We start from the raw sequence: 21,592 nt of genomic DNA, 5'->3' as shown, positions 1-21,592 counted from the left end.
CACCAAACTCAGTTTTGTCACCAGAAGGGATGGGATTTCCCTCCCTCCGTCGGCCGTCCCAGCTGGTAGAAAACTAATGCTCTCTCAGAAAGGAGGTTTTTATTTACTGATCCATCAACAACTGGACCAGTCTCCTGTATTGGGGTTTCGACTGGGTCTTTACCAAGCAAGCTAGGAAAGAAAAGCCAGCTTCCCAGCTACTGTATAACCATACAGAGCAACATTGTTTATTTATTCTATATCTCTTATTTATGATTCCCCACCTAACCCAACAGCCTATATAAACAGCAACACTTGTAGCGGATTTGTCTTTTGCTGCAAAAAATGTTTAGCAGTAGTTGTGTTGCAACTGAAAGTTTGAGGTTGTTTGTGTTCTCTGAGCCAGAAGGTGACCACCTCCTCCTCCTCCTCCTCTGCCAGGGTTGTCTATAATAGATGAGTTGCCTTGTCTTCAGTGTTCAGCCCGAGGTGAGCTCCTGCCAGTAGAAAACACATGTCCTCAGTTCTGGCTTGGCCCAGAGGCAAAAGACGGGGACAACAAGCAACACTCCCACTGTACCGCTTCTACAGGACAACTACAGTACCCATAACCCACTGTGCTCCACCCAGACCTCTTATTGTACAATGACTACAATACCCATAACCACCTATGGAGGCATCCATTTAGAGATGTGGAGGGAATCCTGACTGGGCTTATTTACTGCCAAGGAAGAGGAGTTGTCAGCACTGATCTGGTCATACGGGACCTTAAGACCTTTACTATTGACTCCTCAGTCTGCAGTCTATTCACATACAGAGCCCGTCCTCAGATTTCTGCTTCCACCAGCCTCCCCTGCTTCACACTGAGATGAATTGCCTGCAAATATCTGTGCAGTGCACCTTTATTTCTATGTCTAGAAGCATAGAAATCACATTCAGACATAAAGTTGATTGAGTATTGCACAAGGGGCTTAGGCATGGTTTCAACAAGCAAATACACAAATACACAAGCCTCCTAGTTACGCAAGACTCTGCGGGCCTAGGGTTTCTTTTGGCTTCTGCCCTAATCTGTTCCTGTTTCCATTGGCTTATGGTCTCAGACAAGCCCTCTGGGTCCTTCTGATCTAGCAAAGCTAGACTTCTGACTGTAATTAAAGCTTTTTTTTTTTGGTTTCTTCTCTCAACCTACAGCATGCAGTACAGTACAAATCCGGTATAGCCGTAAACAGTTCTAAAAGAGTCTCTCCCTGGTTGGATCAGCGGTACACCTTTCCTGCTGGTACAGCTGCTAGTAGAAATCCCAGCGCTCTTCCTGCTGTAGAGGCAGTGATAATAAGTTCCCTCTCAGGTGGGAATTATGGGGGATTGAGTTCCCGAGAAAACTGACTGAGGGGCATTAAGACAGACAACCTCATGTGGAAAGGAGCAGAACCAAAACAAATGAGATGAATTTATTGTATCTTGACCAACAATATCTAAGTCAAACAACAACAAGATATGGCTGCTGTGGCTGTTCGCCACTGTTTGCTAAACAGACAAACATCTCATACTGTACATTGAATACGACAAAGGAAATGAGGAAATACCGCTAAGAAGCTCCAAACATACTTTACAACATTACCTTCCCTTTTATCCCCATGGGCACATCCTCGGAAGCCTGTACTCTGTGGTTTAAGTGCCTGATAATGCTTTGTTTTATGGCCGCTCACACCCTTGAACGGAAAGACTGTTTCCTTTCTCCCTTACGCCACAAATGTCACCGGGATCAGATAAAGTCCTCCTGAAGAGCACGCGTGCAGTGACCCTTTCATTAATGTGAGCACCAGGCCCCGCACTTGAGCTTCGCCCTGGCCACGTTAAAAAAAAGACAGATAATAGAAGATTTAAGAGGCCCTTAATGATACGCAATCTAAGAGGACCACATGGTTCCACCAGGAAGGAAGGAGGGACTGTAACTCAGTTATAGTTATCTGAAGCAGAAGATTGAATAAGATGTTGGGTCAGGAGTTTTTTGTAGGCCAAACTAGATGGTGTTTGGTGCAGAGGTTTGCGCTGCAGCCCCGGTCTTTTCAAACAGCCGCATTCGATAATCGCTAGAGCATCTCTTTCAGCTGTCCCCGAGCTGCGCCGATCATTGTATAGTTTCCAAAGTGAAAGACGTGTACTTTAAGATGTCAAGGCCTTGCTACACATAGAAGAGAACAGATGAAAATGTCGAAATTCGCCGCTTCCATCTTAGAAGATATGCTTTTCTGTTATTGAGTTTTCGGATGAATCTGGGGTAGGAGGACTTTGAAGAGTACATCGAATAACAGTCCAAGTGAAACGTTTGAACTTACAGTAGGAATAATGAATGAAGCGGAAAAATAACCAGAACATTTGCTGGAACCTCGAGAACATATTGGGTGTTTGTTAGCTGGATGTTGAGTTTCTAGTCGAGTGAGCTTAGCTCAGGCAGGACATTCTTAGGCAGTGCTAGCTGTCTGTCAGGTGACAGATCAGCTGCTTACAGCCAACACTCACCTGTTAAACGTTAATATGACAGCCTATTTAAGTCTAACCTGGTCAGTCTAACCTCTCTGTAGCCTACCATATTATTATATATTGTATTATTTATATTATTACTATATTGCTGCTGGTACTGTTGGTCCTTACTGTGCTATGATAGTTACTGTACTATGATAGTTACTGTACTATGATAGTTGCTGTACTATGCCATAGTTTTAGTTTTCAGCACCACCCCCAGCCTCCTCCTGCTTTGGGTCTGCTCTGTCTGGACCTATCGGGGGGCTATAACTGGGGCTATAACTGGGGCTATAACCAGGCAGGCAGCTCTCAAAAGAGCAGAGCCATCCAGTACGCCAAGTCTAATTGTATAACCTTTTTGTCTTCAATAAATGGTTCAACTAAGACGTGAGTGTTCCGGGCTGAATTCAATATGTGCTAATGGAAACGGAACAAAGGTAAAAATGATGTTTCTGTGTCAGTGATTACTTTCAAGAAATTGTACACCACTTTTTGGCAGCAATACAAGCAGACTACGAGCTCGGTAACTTTAGAAAAGTCCAGAAAGAAAATGTGCTGACAACGTAAAAAGGTTTTCAGTTTGAGGCGGTGAATGTTTTATAACATTTAAAAAGTGTGAGATTTGCAAATATCGTGTAGAACTATTGATAATAAAACATATATGCACAATTGTTTATTAATTAATTTAATTTGAATGAGGATTCCCAGTCTAAATGGCTCAAGAACACGTCTTTCTTCATGACCGTGCCTGAGAATGTAGCAGGAGAATCACATCCCAACTGCCTCTTTAATAAGAAAAGTGCCAGCCTTCATGCAATATTAGCTTTTATGAAATATTCTAAATTGAATTAAATGATTTAAGTTCATGTCATTAATAACCATTTTCCAATGAAACCTATCATGCTGTGTGCGTAATGGGGTTTTAACTTTCACATTTTATTCAATGTCAAAATCAGCATCGGATCATAAACCTTTCGAAAATATGCCTCGCGACTGTCAGATTTAATATCGTTGTAGCCGCTGAAAACGCTTTGTAAGCTTTAACACTGAATATCTAGCTGACATTAATTAAATACAACTTGTGTCATATGTATAGCACCTCCTGTACGGGATGTGGTATATTGTACCATGTATTGAGTTCTAGCTTAATTATAGAAATGAAAGACGTCAATGAGAAGTCCCATTTCCACAGTGTCTCCAACTGTCATGTGTTGCTGTAGCTGTGTACAGTCGCCCACACAGAGCGAGAGTTCAGTACATTATCTCTTACATTATCTCATCCTCTTCATACCCAACTGTCATGTCTCTTCTTTATGAATGCAGGATGCATGTGAGAATGATGAGTTATCAAGACGACGACCCCTCCATTATAACGTCGTTTCCATCCAGGCGTAAGTGGATTAGAGGCTACAGTACTCTCCGTCTCTGATGTTTGGTTTGGTTTATTGGCTCCAGAACCAGAGCCGGCCCTCTTACCCCGTCCCGTCTGGGTCCTCTGTAATGTACAGTGTTGCACAATTTCCCCTCTTCCTTCTTCTGTTTTAAAGCTTTGTGTTGCTAATGTAAATGGATGTGTTTAATTACCTCTGTTGGCACGGTAAACTCGATTACACCGATTTTCAATTGACCGCTGAGGAATGTTATCAGCCCTGAATCAGCCAATCGGCTGAGTGGTACACTGGAGACTTTCTGTTTGAGAGAGGGGGGGGGTAAGAAACCTTAGTAACACTTGACTGTAATATACCCCCCTCATAAGGGTTTCACAAAGGGTTTATAAAGCGTTTATAATGGATTTATAAAGGGTGTTTAAGTACTTTATAAACAGTTATTACTAATGGGCAGTATAGCAAAGTGGGGGTAGTCTCCTAGTGTCGTTCCTGTTGTAGCCATGGATGAGGTCTTTCCTACTCCATTGTAATCCAAAGTACACTGTAGAGTGTAGAGGACTGTTTCAGTGACTTTGAAAGTGCACAAAAATGTAATCAATACAAAACAAATTATTCCAGTTTCCTCTCCGACCACTGTGCATACAGATTTGCTGCATAAATGACTTATATTAGAGTGTCATTTGTTAATGTCCTTGACTATGCAGAATAGGCAAACAACTAACGCAAATTGCCTTTTCAGGTTTGCCGTTGCAAATTTATGTGAGCAGGTGAACCACTTTTTTTCTTTTCTTTTGTGTGAGCTTTAGATTTCTGTCTGGATCTAAATGGGGTTTTTCAGTTTCAATTACGACTTCTGGCTGAATGATCGTCATCCGTTTGGAGTTTATCTTTTAATCATTCATCTCATTTAGAATGCTTTAGCCTCTAATCGGTGTGACAAAATGATAAGTAATATGATTCCATTAGTCAGTCACTAACATTGAACCCGTCCTATAATCATTGTTTACTCAAGTAGGGACAGATACAATTAAACCTTGCCACATTCAGTCATCAGGAGTCAGATGCATTGCCTTTAGCTTTAGCTTGTGCTACAGAATCAGAATCAGAATCAGAATCAGAATCAGAATCAGAATTCTTTTATTAAGTATATTTGCACATACAGGACATTTACTTGGTGAGGTGCATGGGACATACAAAACAATATATATGCAAAAATATTAACAAAATGTTTTACAAAATAGCAAAAACAAATGTACAAAATAGAACAATAAAACAATAAATTACAGTAATATTCAACATGAGTCCCTAGTTGGACTTTCAAACAAAACATAAACAGAAAAAAAAAAATAGAGAAAGATAACAAGATAAAATTAAACTAAAGTAATGATAACATATCACAATAACTACCACAAGTAACCATCACATAATGATAACATATCACAATAACTACCACAAGTAACCATCACATAACAATAACATATCACAATAACTACCACAAGTAACCATCACATAACGATAACATATCACAATAACTACCACAAGTAACCATCACATAATGATAACATATCACAATAACTACCACAAGTAACCATCACATAACGATAACATATCACAATAACTACCACAAGTAACCATCACATAACGATAACATATCACAATAACTACCACAAGTAACCATCACATAACGATAGCATAACAAACACAATCACGAACACTCCCTTCCCTTTCACACGTTCTACTTGTTGTTTTGGACAAAAGCGTCAAAAATGTAATAAATGTTTTAACATATTCTTGTGAGCAACTGTAACTTCTGAGAGCCACAACGCTCTTTGAGGCCATGGTTTTGGGGAGGTCTCCAACTTTTCTGCTTGAGCTGCTCCTTGATGACATGGATTTTGACTGTGTTGTTGTTTCCCTGAGGTTGTCCAGACCTTGTTGTCTTCCCTGCAGGATGTCTTCTGATGCACCAGCACTCCTCTGTCTGAGCGCTACTCTGACATAAAGCATCGGAATGCCTTTTTTTTTCTTCTATTCGTTCCATTTAATAATTCCAATGGATTTCTTCCTTCGTTCTGGAACTCAGAATTTAGTTCATCTCCCTCTTTGCAGGAGGGGGGGGGGATTGGGGTGGAGGGGTTGGAGGGAGGGAGCTGCCTTTGATATAGATAGATAGATAGATAGAAACTTTATTTATCCCAGGGGGAAATTCAGGTTCCAAGTAGTGTACAGACATAGAGGTATCACACATAACATACACATACAACATACAACATACAACATCAGCAGGATTGTAAAAGTATTGTAGGATTGTATAGAACTTGTATAACCAAAGTTACGAATAGATAAGCAGCAGTAGATCGCTCGTCCGATCACCAGTCTTTGAGGTGCAGATGACATCATCACTTGTCTTCAATGTACAATTATAATCTGCGTAAAAATAAATATATATATACATATATATAATATATATATATATATGTAATAATAATAATAAAAATAATAATAATAATAATACTCTCTCACTCCCTCTCCCTCTCTCTCTCTCTCTCTCTCTCTCTCTCTCTCTCTCTCTCTCTCTCCCTCTCTCTCTCTCTCTCTCTCTCTCTCCAGGGTGGCATGATCGCCCTGCTGCTGTCCATCCTCTGCCTGGTCCTGATCCTCTACACCCGCAGACGCTGGTGCAAACGCCGCCGCGTCCCGCAGCCCCAGAAGAGCGCCAGCGCTGAGGCGGCCAACGAGATCCACTACATCCCCTCCGTGCTGATGGGCGGCCAGGCCCGGGAGAGCCTGAGGTGGGTCGCGGCCCGGTAGACCTCTAGGTCTCTGTTTCATGACCCTTAGGTCTTCGTTAGGTCTCTGTTTCATGGGTTAGGGTTAGGGTTAGGTCTTTGTTAGGTCTCTGTTTCATGGGTTAGGGTTAGGGTTAGGGTTAGGTCTTCATTAGGTCTCTGTGTCGTTAGCAAAGCTTTCGGTTGTGGTTTTGACCATACTGGCTTGCTGGGCCCGTACTGTCTACAACAGGTATACACCAGGGGAGGCTGGTGGAGGTAGAAATCGGAGGACGGGCTCATTGTAATGCATGGAACGGAATGAGGAACGGTATCAAACCCGCACCGTTGACAGCAACCGTTCCTTATTCCATTCCATGCTTTACAACGAGTCCATCCCCCGATTTCTACCTCCACCAGCCTCCCCTGATACATGGTACACTCACTCTTCTGACGGTCTCTTTGGATAAGAGCATCTGCTGACAGGCTGTAATACTGTGTATTATTCTCACTGTGACTTGTGGATTATTCTCACTGTGACTCTAGGAACTCCAGAGGCCAAGGCCACACCTCCAGCGGGACCCTGAGCATCCGCGAGACGCCCATCCTGGACGGGTACGAGTACGACATCACTGACCTCAGACACCACCTGCAGCGGGAGTGCATGAACGGAGGAGAGGACTTTGCCAGCCAGGTCACACGCACCCTGGACTCCCTGCAGGGCTGCAACGACAAGGCCAGCATGGACCTCACACCTGGTAGGTGGATGGACACACACACACACACACACACACGCGCACACACGCACGCACGCACACACACACACACACACGCACACACACATGCACACACGCACGCACACACGCACACACACACACACACACACACACACACACACACACACACACACACACTCTCTCTCTCTCTCTCTCCTGGGAGATTAAACTCTAAAGCTTACACAGGTGCATGCCCAGGTGCTATACAGTAGATGTGTGCGCATGAAATGATACCAGTGAAATAAAATTGTACTTTCTGGCAACAGATAGATGTTCAGTTCCACCATGGGCACATCCCATCGCTCTGGGCACATCCCATCGCTCTGGGCACATCCCATCGCTCTGGGCACATCCCATCGCTCTGACTGGAGAAATGAAAAAGTCTAGGAAACAAAGACCGGAATTCAATCAAACTCGTATTGTGGGAAGACCCACTTTTAGAAACATCTTTTGTTCCTGTGTCACATTGACATGTTTTAATAACGCGATTAATTGGACTCTGTGTGAAACTAAATTGAAACCCATTTGGATTTTAATTAGAAAATGCATTTTTGGCAGTTCAATAAATTATTCCCTCATGCAGGTCGAGCTGTGCGGGCTAAAGGGATGATAAGAGAAATGAATATTATATTTGCTGTTCTAACTGTCTGCTTCCAGTACATGATGCACGATACATGATCACAGACATATAATTCAGTAATATTTCTGTGACCCAAATATCCGGGTGTATGGATAAACTCAAGTCAGCCTCAGCAGTGGCTGTTTAGAAATGGACTGATTCACAACCCCGAGAATTTGTTTTGGAAAATATCCTTATTTGTAATCAGTGGACCTTAGAATTGAGAACAGCCCCCCCCACCCCCACCCGCTCTAGGGAACTGTTCTGTGGACCAGATCAGCAGTGATGTGGAGCAGGCACAGAATTTCAATCAGCACAGGACACACTCTCCAGATCCAGCAGACATATGATGTTCTGGACTGAACTGATTGGATCTGAGATTGCAAAGTCCAAATGGCGGTCCCAGGAGGGTCTGACGAAGTGGAGTAATGTCATGCGTTTTTGCATCCAGCTAATAGTTTACGGATTTCGATAATGTAATGAACTTCCCCATTAGGAGACACACATGGGTCTCCCCTGATTATCGCAGAGGTCAAGAGAAGATTGAAGTCGATGATGTCATTGTCGTATGAAGAGATGATGGATTCTGTACGATTTGACCATTGAAAGGACACATTGATGCTCAGCCCTATGCTCAGGTCAGGGGAGGCTGGTGGAGGTAGAAATCGGAGGACGGGCTCATTGTAGTGCATGAAACGTGTTTGATACCATTCCTCATTCCGTATCATGTACTACAATGAGCCCGTCCTCCAATTTCTACCTCCACCAGCCTTGCCTGCTTCAGGTCTTTTCTTTGTGAAAGGGATAGTTTGCACATTCTAATGATTTCCCACTTACCTAGGATGTTGTCGATCAACCAAGGCAGCTAATTGGTGCAAAATTGTCTTATTTAGTGATCTTCAGCACTTTCTGGTTAGCTTAGCATCTCCATTGATTTCCAATTGTGTGAACGCTAATCCAAACAACTGCTTATGTCCTCTCAGAATGACTGAATGCTTCTTTTCCCACATTTTTGCGGCCTATGTTATCTGTCTAATTGCCTCCTGTCTCTCCTCCTTGATTCTGATTTCCCGCCACCAGTGAGTGACAACACCAAACTGTCCCTGATGAACAAGTACAAGGACAACATCATCGCCACCAGCCCCATCGACAGCAACCACCACGGCCAGAACACCCTCCTCCCTCACAACACCTCCACCAACCAGCGGAAGCGCCTCTCCAGCAAAACCCGGGGTGAGTCCTCCTGTCCAATGCCGTCCTTTATCCACTTCCATTCCATTCCATTCCATTCCATTCCATTCCATTCCATTCCATTCCATGCATTACAATGTTCTGTACCCTGTCCTCCGATTTCTACCTCCACCAGCTTCCACTGCATCCTGTCCGATGCAATCCTTTATCCGCTGAAATTTCCACCCAGGATATTCCACCGTTCCGTCCCATCCCATTCCACGCATTACAAAGTTCTGTAACCATCCTCCGATTTCTACCTCCTCCAGCCTCTCCTGATCCACTGCATTTCCACACCCTCTCCTATTAAACTCCGTTGTCGTGGGTGTGTTCTCTGCTAGGGAGGAGAGACACTGTTGAAGAGGAGGGCATGTCATTGCGGGAATGAGACAGCGTTTCTCTGCCTCTGTTGACCCCGATCATAATCCACTTTGCTCCATGTCTGGCTCGTGTGAATATGGTCTATTTTGAGGTTAGAAAAGCAATTTCGTTGCTATGCGAGCCTATGACAGAACCAGCTCAGTGGCATTTCAGGGATAAAGCAGAAGGTACATGTACTGTAGGTGCTGTCTCCTAGGCTTTGAGTGTTATACAGCCACTAGTCAGGGGAGGCTGGTGGAGGTAGACATTCGGAGGACGGGCTCATTGTAATGCATGGAACGGAATGAGGAACTGTATCAAACGTGTGTCGTGTTTGGTACGATTCATCATTCCATTCCACGCATTGCAACGCGCCCGTCCTCTGATGTCCACCTCCACCGGCCTCCCCTGAAACAGACGCTAATTCACAAAGGCATTTTAATGGATTTAAATGTTATCCGTCTGTCATAATGTATCTGTCTCATCATTGTGTGAAAACCTAACATGACTCTTGAACCAGTTTCTGTGATTTGAGTTTGAAATATTAAATGTCTTTCCTCGCTTTCATGTTCTCCCCCCTCTCCCTCCCTTTCTCTCTCCCTCTCTCTCTCCCTCCCTCTCCCTCTCCCTCCCTCTCCCTCCCTCTCTCTCCCTCCCTCTCCCTCTCCCTCCCTCTCCCTCCCTCTCTCTCCCTCCCTCTCCCTCCCTCTCTCTCCCTCTCTCTCCCTCCCTCTCTCTCTCTGGAGAGCGCCTGGGAGAATTTCTCTCCTATTCTCTCTGACCTTGGCTGAAAAGCTGGTAAGGCTACACACCTGCAATGGCTTTCTGCTCCCTTAATGAGAATGAGCTCCTGAATCAAAGCTCGCTGAGAAAGAGAAAGTAAAGAACCCAACAAACCCTTTTATCAATAATAGAGTTTCAGAAGATTACAGAAAGAGCGACCAGTCAGCAAACGCAGCCAGGGGAGGCCGGTGGAGGTAGAAACCGGCGGACGGTGCTCATTGTAATGTATGGAATGGAATGAGAAGTGGTTTCAAACACGTCCGTTTGACACCGTCTGTCATTCCATTCCATTGATTACAATGAGCACCGTCCTCCGATTTCTACCTCCACCGGCCTCCCCTGAAAACAACACAGAACAGCAGCCCACTACGACCAGTAGCGTTTTCACTTGGTATTCCACCAGCTAGTCGGGCCTAACAGAAGACAAATAGTCTGATCCTTTCGAGGACAGAAAATGCTAAAGAGCCAATCTGCTTTGCGCTTAATTCAGTGGTAGAATAAAAGGCGCAAAATGATCCATTGCCTCCTGGCTTTCCTCAACTGCCCCCCCCCCTCCATACACACACACACACACACACACCCGCCCCCCTCCTCTCTCTCTCTCTCTCTCTCTCTCTCTCTGTCTGTCTCTCTGTCTCTCAGAGTTATGAGAGAGCTTTGGTCTTCTTGCTCTCTGAAAAGCAATCTCTGACAGCCCTACGGCCGTCCCGCTCAACTCGGAGCTGAGATCGCTGCCATCAGAATTAAACACACACAATTTGCATATTTTTCTTATTCATTTAGTTCAATTTTGTTTATTTGCAACAGCAGGGGACAAAGCTCATTGGAGGCCTTAAAAAAAAAAAGAAGCTGCAAATTCATTATCTTTCTCTTTTTTTTTATTTATCTGGCTCTGAATGTTTTAAAACTTGGCGAGGCCGGATTCCCTCGTGACGACTTTTTGTGTCTGTTGTAAACTCTCGATGGTACCATGCACAAAGTGTACGCACACCGCTCCATCACAGTGTGGAGGACGAAGCCTGAGGTGATGTTTGCCACATGTATTGTTTTTTTCTATGGGCTTGCATTTTAATTGTTGTGATAAAATGTGCAGATGCAAATTTAAAGGCCTTTTCCGTTCTCAGTGGACGTTTAACAGCATTTAGGACTGGGGCCATTTTCCACACAAATCAAATGTTGATGCCTGCAAATGTGGCGCTCAGAGTAGACTGTAAACAACATGATGGCCAGAGTAACCAGTAGAGGCCCATATATATAACGGTGTCATTGAGACAGCTGTTGTCTGCGTGAAGCTTGCAGCATCTTGCTGACTTCTCTATCAACCCCCAGCCTCTACTCCCCAAGCTCTCCTGTAGGTCTTAGAGGATACAGTAGGTGTTGGAATCAATGTGCTAATTGCTTCTGTTAAGATGCTATGGAGACATGCTAATCAGGCCAGCCATTTGGAACTGGTTTTCACCACACCCGGTGATGGTGAGTGATCAATTTAGGTGTGACAAGAACTGTCAATGCAGTTAACATACAGGTCGGTATGACGTGAAGATAATGTTAATGCTTTGTGTGCTGCTTCAGACTGGGTGACAGATCGAAGGGGTAAAACCCCGCAAGAGCTGAGTGAAAACCCAGTTCTTGGTTCAGTCCAAAACAACTGCACCCAGAGTACGGACCTGCTCTGCTGCCTGACGCACCAAATAAACGATTCCTTAAACACAGATGTTGTTACGGTCCTTTATTTTCTTACACTTCATTGGCTGGGTGGAAAGACATATTGCTTCCACCCATCTAATTCAGCTGTACAAGCGGCTAGGGAGTAGGAGCTAGGGAGTAGGACCTAGGGAGTAGGAGCTAGGGGTGGATTTGGAATTCAGCCTGCATTTTACGGAGCGTTCCTGTTGTTCTATCGAGCCCCTCAGTCTGTTTTTCGTTTCTGCAGGGGAATCCAAGTGTTGTCTCAAAGCATCCTCGCTCTGCAGGTTTAATTACTGCACAGGAAAATGATTCCGCCCGAAGCACTGTTCCACAGAATGTCTGGAATCGGAACAATAAGTTCCATTCAAACACGGAACTGCTGCGGAATCTTAGAGTCAGAAGTTGGATTGTCATGTTCGCTGCCGTTCCGAACCTGTGAACACATCCACATCCTTATCCCAGTGGTGGTTCCCAGCGAGTGTTCTGTTTACACATTTCGTGCCACCGAAGAGTTCCGTGTGCTTCCTTTACACGGCTGTCGCTGTAGGTAGCCATTTCCTTTCTGTTTAGGTCGTATTTACTCTCCTCATGAGAGGTTGCCATTCTTTCGTCATTGTAGCTTGGTTCCAAAAGCCCCCTTATAGTTGTTGAGTTGCAGACCCCCGGAAGCTCGGAAACAAAATAACTTTTGTGGAGAGATGTGTTTGCACGCGCGGGGCATGCAGAGTGATGAACGACGCCACGCGTTGAATAATTAAAAGAGCCAATCTTTTATTCCTCTCCACAAAGCTCTCTGAACCTGTTGGCCTCTTCCTAATTGTTGAGGCTGGAGTGCAGTCTCAAACTGAAGCGTGAGATTTACCCTTAATTCTTTTGAAGGTTCTTCTATTGTTCTTGCTTACCTTGCCTTCGGAGGACAAAGACACGCTCTATTGTAGCCCTCCGGTGTGTCATTTCCGAGCCTCTGTCTGGAACAGTGCATTGTGGGGCCGCCTCGCACAACAATGGGGTGACGACGTTGTGTAACTCTCTCCTTGAGAAAGTAGTTTTGTGAGGAGCTGTTATGAAGGATTTGGGGACACTCTTGGAAGAAAGGTGGAACCGTGAATAAGGCTGTTTGTGCCTCTTGTTGTGTTCCTCCGTCTTTGAGAGGGGCTGGTATGATGCATTTGGGGACACAAACAAGGTGCCTAAACAAGCATAAAGGGTTCTCCGGATGTCCCCGTGAGAGAACCGTTTGAGGAAACCTTTTGGGTTTCATGGAACCCAAAAGCGTTCTACATGACAGAGACACCGGAGCAACAGAGACACCGGAGCAACCCTTTTTTTTCCTAAAAGTGTAAACTAGTAGCTGTTCCAACCTAGATATTGATTTGATACAGGCCAAGATCTGCTGTACATGATTCCCTTACGATCAAAATGAGTTTGATATTTGTTCTGCTCCTATCAGAAGGTGCGACTAAGCTTTCCGGCTTCTGCAACAGTTATTGTTTAAATGTGACAATTACAGGGCTCTTGTCACCATTTCACGAGTTGCTAAATACGTTACGTGTGCTACCAGTGCATCTAGTTATCAAGTATATGTCATGGTAAAACATGCTCTATCTGAATTAGTGCTGTCATGAAATATGCCTACGTTGTTCTACACTGTCAGAAACCCATCTTCCACTTAGTCAGATGGTCATGCTTGTCGAAGACATTTACATTCACCCATTGTTTTTTTTTAATCTATAGGGGTTTATCATAAGCAGTGTCTTTTATTTATTTATTTTCTTAACCGCTATTGTCAACGACTAATTCAGACGGAATTTGATGATGCGACGATTTCCAGCTGAGCTTTGATGGATTTGCCGGAATATGGATGGATTTTCACTAAATATAGCTTTTAATGATCACCATGCCTCTGAAACAAGGGAAGCCATTTTGTTCCTTTCACTTCCAATACACTGTATACTCAGAGCGTTACAGACATTGTTGATTATGTTTTATTCACATGCTAAAGCCTCATAATCTCACAGCTTTAGATAAGATAATGGTTGTCAACACGTATCAAATATGTATTTGCCCCCTGCTTCATGCTCCAAGCAGCTCCAGTGAACATTTCCCCATGTCTGTGCTGGATGGTGGGTTTGAAGTAGAAACATGGGCTGACACGAACAGCATTATCCCCCATACTGGGTGTAGCGTACCCCATGGCCTGGGCCTTATCAATATCCCATGCAGCGCAATGAAAGCATTTATCCTCCTGCACCGGCGTACACTGAGGGAACAGTGGGAGTTATGTTGGTTCTATTTCTTGTGACTTAATGTATGTGTCGTTGTTGTTGCTGTTGTTGTTTGCTGTGGTTGTTGTTGTTGTTATTGTGTCTTTCCTATTTTCCACCTCATAAATATGTTTATCCATACTTCCCTGAGAAGGAATATACTGTGTGTGTGTGTGTGTGTGTGTGTGTGTGTGTGTGTGTGTGTGTGTGTATAAGGGATGTATTTTGGCCATATGCCGTTAATTAAAAGCAGATTTATTCTTACGGTTTCCATACTGTGTTACATGCAGAGCATATGGCAATGAAGGATATGAAATTATGTAAACACTGAATAATGCTGTTGTGCAGTCAGACGTGAACATACCTCTCTAAGATGCACGGTTTTCATTTGCATTTGCGTCAGGATGTACAGTATGTTGTGTTATTCAGATTTGATCAAAGCTATACTCGTCTTCATGATAGGAGAGTTTATAGGTACAAGGCTCAGTAATCAAATCAGTGTTCTTTTTACATCACATTTCATACATCAATGGAATTATATACTTTACATGTGGTACCAGTCAAAGGTTTGGACACACCTTCTTATTCAAATGGTTTTTCTTTATTTTTTATTATTTCCTACATTGTATATTCATATTGAAGACATCAAAACTATGAAGGAACACATATGGAATTATGTAGTAAACAAGAAAGTGTTAAACAAACCAGAATATGTTTTATGTTTTAGATTCTTCAAAGTAGCCACCTTTTGCTTTGATGACAGCTTTGCACACTGTTGGCAAGGTGTGTCCAAACTTTTGACTGGTTCTGTATAATATATTATGTACATATATGACACATTTTGTGGTGCAGGAACACTACTAATACCTCAACAGCCTCCAGTTTCATTCAACAACATTTCTGAAGGCCTAAAACCTTTTTAGATGAGGACAATGGAGAGACTAACATCCAGTCCCTTCATAATTCATTCTGCAAGCTCTTTCTCAAAATTGGCCGTTTGTTTTCAATTACCGATTTAAAGTGCTGACACGATTTTCAATGTTTGTTTTCAATGAACAGTGATTAGTGTCCAAATGAATCTCAACCCAATGATAATAGGAAAAAATAGTCATTTTCTAATTTTCCACGAGAGTGCAGTTAAGACATTTACAGCGCCATCAATCTGCTTCAACAGTATTAAAAGTTCATATACTGAAACGCTTGGAAAGAGTTTGCATAATTATTACAATTAGTAAGTAAAGCAACTATCACACCAGGTCATGTTGTTTACAAATCCTCATTCCAAAACTAAGCTGCATTGCAGAAGATCAGGTCAGAAGAGAGCATTTGGATGGCTTCTCTATGGCATTACAGCAGTGGAGGCCGGTGGAAGTAGAAATTGGAGGACGGGCTCATTGTAATGCACGGAACGGAATGAGGAACGGTATCAAACACGTGTATTTCTACCTCCACTGGCCTCCACTTTATTAGGAACACTATACTTATACTGGGTAGGGCCTCCCTTTGCTCTCAAAACAGCCTCAATTCTTCGTGGTGTTGATTCCACAAGATGTTGGAAACATTCCTTTGAGATTCTGGTCCATGATGACATGGTTGCATCACGCAATTCCTGCAGATTTTCAGGTGCACTTTCAAGCTGTGAATCTCCCGTTCCACCACATCCCAAAGGTGTTCTATTGTATTCAGATCCGGTGACTGGGAAGGCCTCTGAAGAACACTGAACTCATTGTCTTGTTCATGAAACCAGTTTAAGACGACTTTTGCTTTGTGACATGGTGCATTGTCATGCTGGAAGTAGCCATTAGAAGGTCATTGTGGCCATGAAGGGATGCACATAGTCAGCAACAATACTCAAATAGGCTGTGGCATTCAAGCGATGATTGATTGGTATTGAAGTGTGCCAAGAAAACATTCCCCACACCATTATACCACCTCCACCATGAGAAGGTGTACAGGTGTTCTACCACCTCCACCATGAGAAGGTGTACAGGTGTTCCACCACCTCCACCATGAGAAGGTGTACAGGTGTTCCACCACCTCCACCATGAGAAGGTGTACAGGTGTTCCACCACCTCCACCATGAGAAGGTGTACAGGTGTTCCACCACCTCCACCATGAGAAGGTGTACAGGTGTTCCACCACCTCCACCATGAGAAGGTCTACATGTGTTCCACCACCTCCACCATGAGAAGGTGTACAGGTGTTCCACCACCTTCACCATGAGAAGGTGTACAGGTGTTCCTAATAAAGTGCCCAGCGTGTGTTTATGACCACCTGTAGGAGAAGCCTTCATCTGGCCCTTCTGTTTACATCATCATTCCAACACACAGTGTGCAGACAGAAGGACACTGCATCATGTGTTCTTCTCTACAGCACCCTGCCATTGGCCCCCACACAGACAGACAGAATCATTGTGACATCAGAGGTTCCTGTGTGTGACTCCTACAGTCAGAGACGGTCTCCATTCCGACAGTAAATCATGATTGAAAGCACACTTTTTTTATTACCTTTTTATTAATAACTTAAATGTATTTTACCTCACTCGCTTCAGAATCCCTTGTCTTTGTTTGTGTTGTGAAATCTAATATATGTAATATGATCTTTTCAAGTCAACTCAAGTCAAAGTGTATTGATCATAACACAGGATGCAGGATGTCAGTTGTACAATGAAATGCTTACTTTGCCAGCTTCCTCTCAACAGTGCAAACATCAGGACGTAACAATAAAAATACAATAATAACACAATAGGCAAGTGTTATTATAAGTGCAATAAGTGTAAATAAGTGTAAAGTAGGCAATACGTGTCAGATAAAGTGAGCAATAGAACAAAATATTACATTAACATTTGTTTTGTATGTCTCACCATTCACCGTAATTCTACCCTGTGTGTGTGTGTGTATGTGTGTGTGTGTGTTTTTACCTCAATGTGAACTGTGTTGTGAACTCTGTGTTGAATGCACTTTTAAACAACAACAACAACCTTCGACTTCCAGCGGGTTCAACCTTCCTGAACCCGGATGGCGACTCCGGGACGGAGGCGGACAGCGAGCCCCAGCTGACCTTTTACACCGACCCCAACCGCAGCCGGCGCCGCAGCCGAGGTATGAGAAACGGTAACGCCAACAGCGCGTGGGGCTCCGGGGGTAAGAAGGAATACTCTACTTCCTCATCATCATCATCCGATCACCTGGTCATCTGATCACCTGACCCTTCACCGGCTGGCATGACGACCATACAAGACATAAATAAATACATGGTGTGGTGGTGTGGTGGATGAATGGTAACAGGTGTAGATGTGTGTTTACATGTATGCTGTGTTTACATGTCTGTTGTGTTTACATGTATGTTGTGTTTACATGTCTGTTATTCTACCTGCATGACAACAATATGAAACATATCGGGACTGTTTTAGTGTTGGAAACACTTGTAGGGCTCATTTGTAGCTTATGTACAGTAAGTGTTTAAGAAGTAGCTAATTGGGGTATTACTAGCCATTCATTAGGTCCATATACAGTACCAATTAAAAGTTTGGACACACCTTCTCATTCAATGGTTTTTCTTTCTTTTTTTAAACTATTTTCTACATTGTAGATTAATATTGAAGACATCAAAACTATGAAGGAACACATATGGAATTATGTAGTAAACAAAAAAGTGTTAAACAAACCAGAATATGGTTTATATTTTAGATTCTTCAGAGTAGCCACCTTTTGCTTTGATGACAGCTTTGCACACTCTTGGCAAGGTGTGTCCAAACTTTTGACTGGTACTGTACATGAACAGGAAGATGCATAAGAAGTGAACAGGTCTCAAGAAGATCAGTTAGATGTGATTTCAGCACCCCTGTATATATATATACACTTATACAGTATATTTACACAACATGGATGGCAACAACACTATTTATCTCAATGCTCGTGATAGTGGGTGAAATAAGAATAAGAAATAAGCCGTTGTGATCTACAGTAATCGATGTCTACTGTATGTCAGATATGTTGACTATACATCTGCCTAACTTGACCACATCATCATTGTGCGGTACATTGCACGGTCTACTGTGAGTGTGTTTGTCTGACGTTGTCATGTTGAGGACGGTGTACATGTATTGGATACTGAATCCAACACTTCAGAGGAAAAGTAAGTCTTGGTTTCAGTAAACTGCAGTCTCTTGTCTCTGTGACTGTGAGCATGTTGCACTACTACATGTATGTACATTACTACATGTATGTACCTTGGTGCTGTGATTCACAGTAATAATGTAGGGAAACGGAAAGAGAGAGAGAGGGAGGGGGAAAGAAAGAGCGGGAGAGAGAGAGAGAGAGAGACACACACACACACACACACACACACACACACACACACACACACACACACACACACACACACACAAACAGACTCCATCCAATTAAGGCTTCTTTATCGGTACAGGTGCCATAAACAATACAAGCCAACAGTGTCACCAACACCTTTAATTAGTAGTAGGGTTAAGAATAGAAGCGTTGGCACTTGAAGATGAAATGAAATTGATTGAACCCGACATGCGTTATCCCCACGCATTAATTGTTGGATGAAAATATGAGGAAGTTCGCTTTGGCACCTCAAAGCAACCGACGCCACGTATGTCGCGTCTGTACGTATGTACAGCAAGACATGCATTAAATGCGTATAGGTTGCTGATTGCTGTATGATTGCTGCAAGGCTTAACTATTGATAGGTCATAAGCACTTAATGGCCACATTCTGGCTTCAGTGTGAGGTTGGGGAATGCGTGTGTGTGTTTGAGTGGCTTTCCCATCTCTTTCTGCTCCAAACAGAACTCGTTTGGTGCTTTTCATGTCATTTTGCAAGGAAGGGAAGGGCCAGGAATGGAAATAAATTGCTTCGGAATATGTGGCTTTATGGAAAGTAATGGAGGAACTTTGGGCAGTGAAAGAAGACCACTTCACTCAGAGTAGTGGAGTGTGATTGGCTGGGTACTTACAAGGTCAAAATGAATGTGTGTGTGTGTGTGTGTGTGTGTGTGTGTGTGTGTGTGAGTGTGTGTGTGTGTGTGTGTGTGTGTGTGTGTGTGTGTGTGTGTGTGTGCTAGCATGTGTGTGCGTGTGTATGCGTGTGCTCTAGCGTGTGTGTGTGCGTGTGTGTAAGCTAGTGCGTGTAAGCTAGTGCGTGTGTGTGGGTGTGTGTGTGTGTGTGTGTGCCTCTGCCTCTGCCTGTGCCTGTGCCTGTGGAAAGCAAAGCAAAGCAAAGCAGAGCAAAGCAGAGCAAAGCCCCCTCTGAAACGTTTTCATTTAGGTCCATTTCTCCTCTTTCTCTCTATATTTCATACGGTGCCGGGCGGTGGCCCGCTTCAAAGCTAAACTCTTATCACTGCGCCAGTGAGCCAGGCTGAGCCTGTGTATCCCAAAGGCCAGCAGGGTTTTGATCCAGGGGTCTCTTTCATGGGCAGTAAGCCCACTGATGACTGCCCTACGAGGCTGCACGGTGACAGGGTTGAGGGGTACAAAGCGCGGTGGTCCGCCGAGCTTCACACACCGCCTGTCCTTTCTTGTCTCTGTCCCCCTCCGTCCCCAGCAGGCTCCCCGCGAAGCCCCATCAATAAGACCACCCTGACTTTGATCAGCGTGGTCAGCTGTGTGATCGGCTTGGTCTACTCATCTCATCTGTCCTGCGGCCTCAACGTCCGGGTCATCCTCCACGTTCCGGAACACCTCATCGCTGACGGTAAGGCTCCGGAACACACACACACACACACACACACGCCCCCCCTTCTGGAACCGGAACCCCCGCAGCGTGTTTTCCTGTGTTCTGCTCTAACTCCCTCCGCCCCCCCACCCCCCCAACTGCTAGCTAGCTAGACAGGACCACCAAATCAAGGCAAATGTCAGGGCTGATTCCCTCGGCCCTCCCATGTGCCCGTGTGAGGCCAGAGCAGCTGTGGCCTCAAAGCATCAAAGCACAACCAGGCCAAGTCGCCCTGACCGCCGTCCGCATCATCAGTCTTCTGCACCTAGTTTTCCTTCTCCTTTCTTCTGTCTGTGATGTGTTTTGGGACCGGCTGGCCCGCTAATGAATTTCAATGTAGCACCTGCAGAATGTGGCACCGCGGGCCAAGTCCTCACTCTTGGGCTTGAAATGCTCATTGGCATTTTTCAGCCGTCGGAGGAGCTGGCAGGGAGCAGATATGTTACAGACTGTGACTCGCCCCGCTCATCTATCATTCCGGCCTCTGATTTGATTCCCGAGCAACACGGTAGATACTCTCTCCGGGTGAAATTAGGATTCCGAAAGCCGTCCGGGGGAACGGAGGAAACTTTGAAATGGAAAGATGAAAGATTGCGAATTTGCCTTTTGAATTACGAGAAAAAAACAAAAAAAAACTTGGATCGATTTAGAATGTGTCCATAAATGTCTACACAATCTTATCGGACTTAATTTAATGTCACGGTGAAGCCGCTGTGATGAAAATCTGTTTTCGTTTCTTTTTTCTTTTTTTTCTTTTGCTGTGAGAACCTGTTTATGCCACGGCTGTGTATTTGCCTTCAAAAATATTGAAATGAGTTGCAGGAATGTGGACTCATATCAATGCCTCTGCCTTTCTACATCAAGAAAAGTAAGACTCGTATTTCTTGTTGCGTTGCAAAACAACTCCCCCCTCTACATTGGTGTTGAATAGAAATGTGTATAGATAGACTGGTAGTATGATATTACTCTATACTATACACTGTTATTATTATATATGATATATATACACAGACTGATGTTATCATATTATATATGATATATATACACAGACTGGTATTATCATATTATATATGATATATATACACAGACTGATGTTATCATATTATACATGATATATACACACAGACTGGTATTATCATATTATATATGATATATATACACAGACCGATATTCAGTGCAGGACTTCTAATTGACCACGTGATGCAACAGTCTACATCTGTCAGAGGCGTTGAATGGAACATGTGAAACAGACTGATATTTAACAGGACTTTTAATTTGACCATGACGGTGCTACAATATACTAACCAGTGTCCTCTCCCCCCCCCCCCCTCCTCTCCGCCCCCCCCCCCCCCCCCCCCCTCTCCGCCCCCTGGCCTGGCCTGGCCTGTAGGCTCCAGGTTCATCCTGCTGCAGGGGAGTCAACTGGACGCGTCTGACTGGCTGAACCCTGCCCAGGTGTTACTCTACTA

At 44.0% G+C, this 21,592-nt stretch overlaps 1 protein-coding gene across 1 annotated transcript in view; it reads left to right on the top strand.

Annotated features, from left to right (window-relative positions):
* astn1 (astrotactin 1) overlaps positions 1–21,592 on the top strand; it is a gene marked incomplete at both ends in the record, with an annotated part of 174,613 nt that overhangs the window by 32,182 nt on the left and 120,839 nt on the right. The window contains 6 exons of the mRNA XM_083689801.1: positions 6,504–6,685; positions 7,208–7,419; positions 9,137–9,289; positions 17,376–17,525; positions 19,953–20,102; positions 21,514–21,592. The exon at positions 21,514–21,592 is cut by the window's right edge and continues 89 nt beyond it. Coding sequence (XP_083545927.1) covers positions 6,504–6,685; positions 7,208–7,419; positions 9,137–9,289; positions 17,376–17,525; positions 19,953–20,102; positions 21,514–21,592 — 926 coding nt within the window. The remainder of the gene's footprint in view (positions 1–6,503; positions 6,686–7,207; positions 7,420–9,136; positions 9,290–17,375; positions 17,526–19,952; positions 20,103–21,513) is intronic.

The sequence above is a fragment of the Argentina silus genome, assembly GCF_951799395.1.
Source record: "Argentina silus genome assembly, chromosome: 18".
Taxonomy (NCBI): domain Eukaryota; kingdom Metazoa; phylum Chordata; class Actinopteri; order Argentiniformes; family Argentinidae; genus Argentina; species Argentina silus.
The sequence above is the reverse complement of the archived record's forward strand: the minus strand, read 5'-3'. Positions and strand labels throughout refer to the sequence as shown.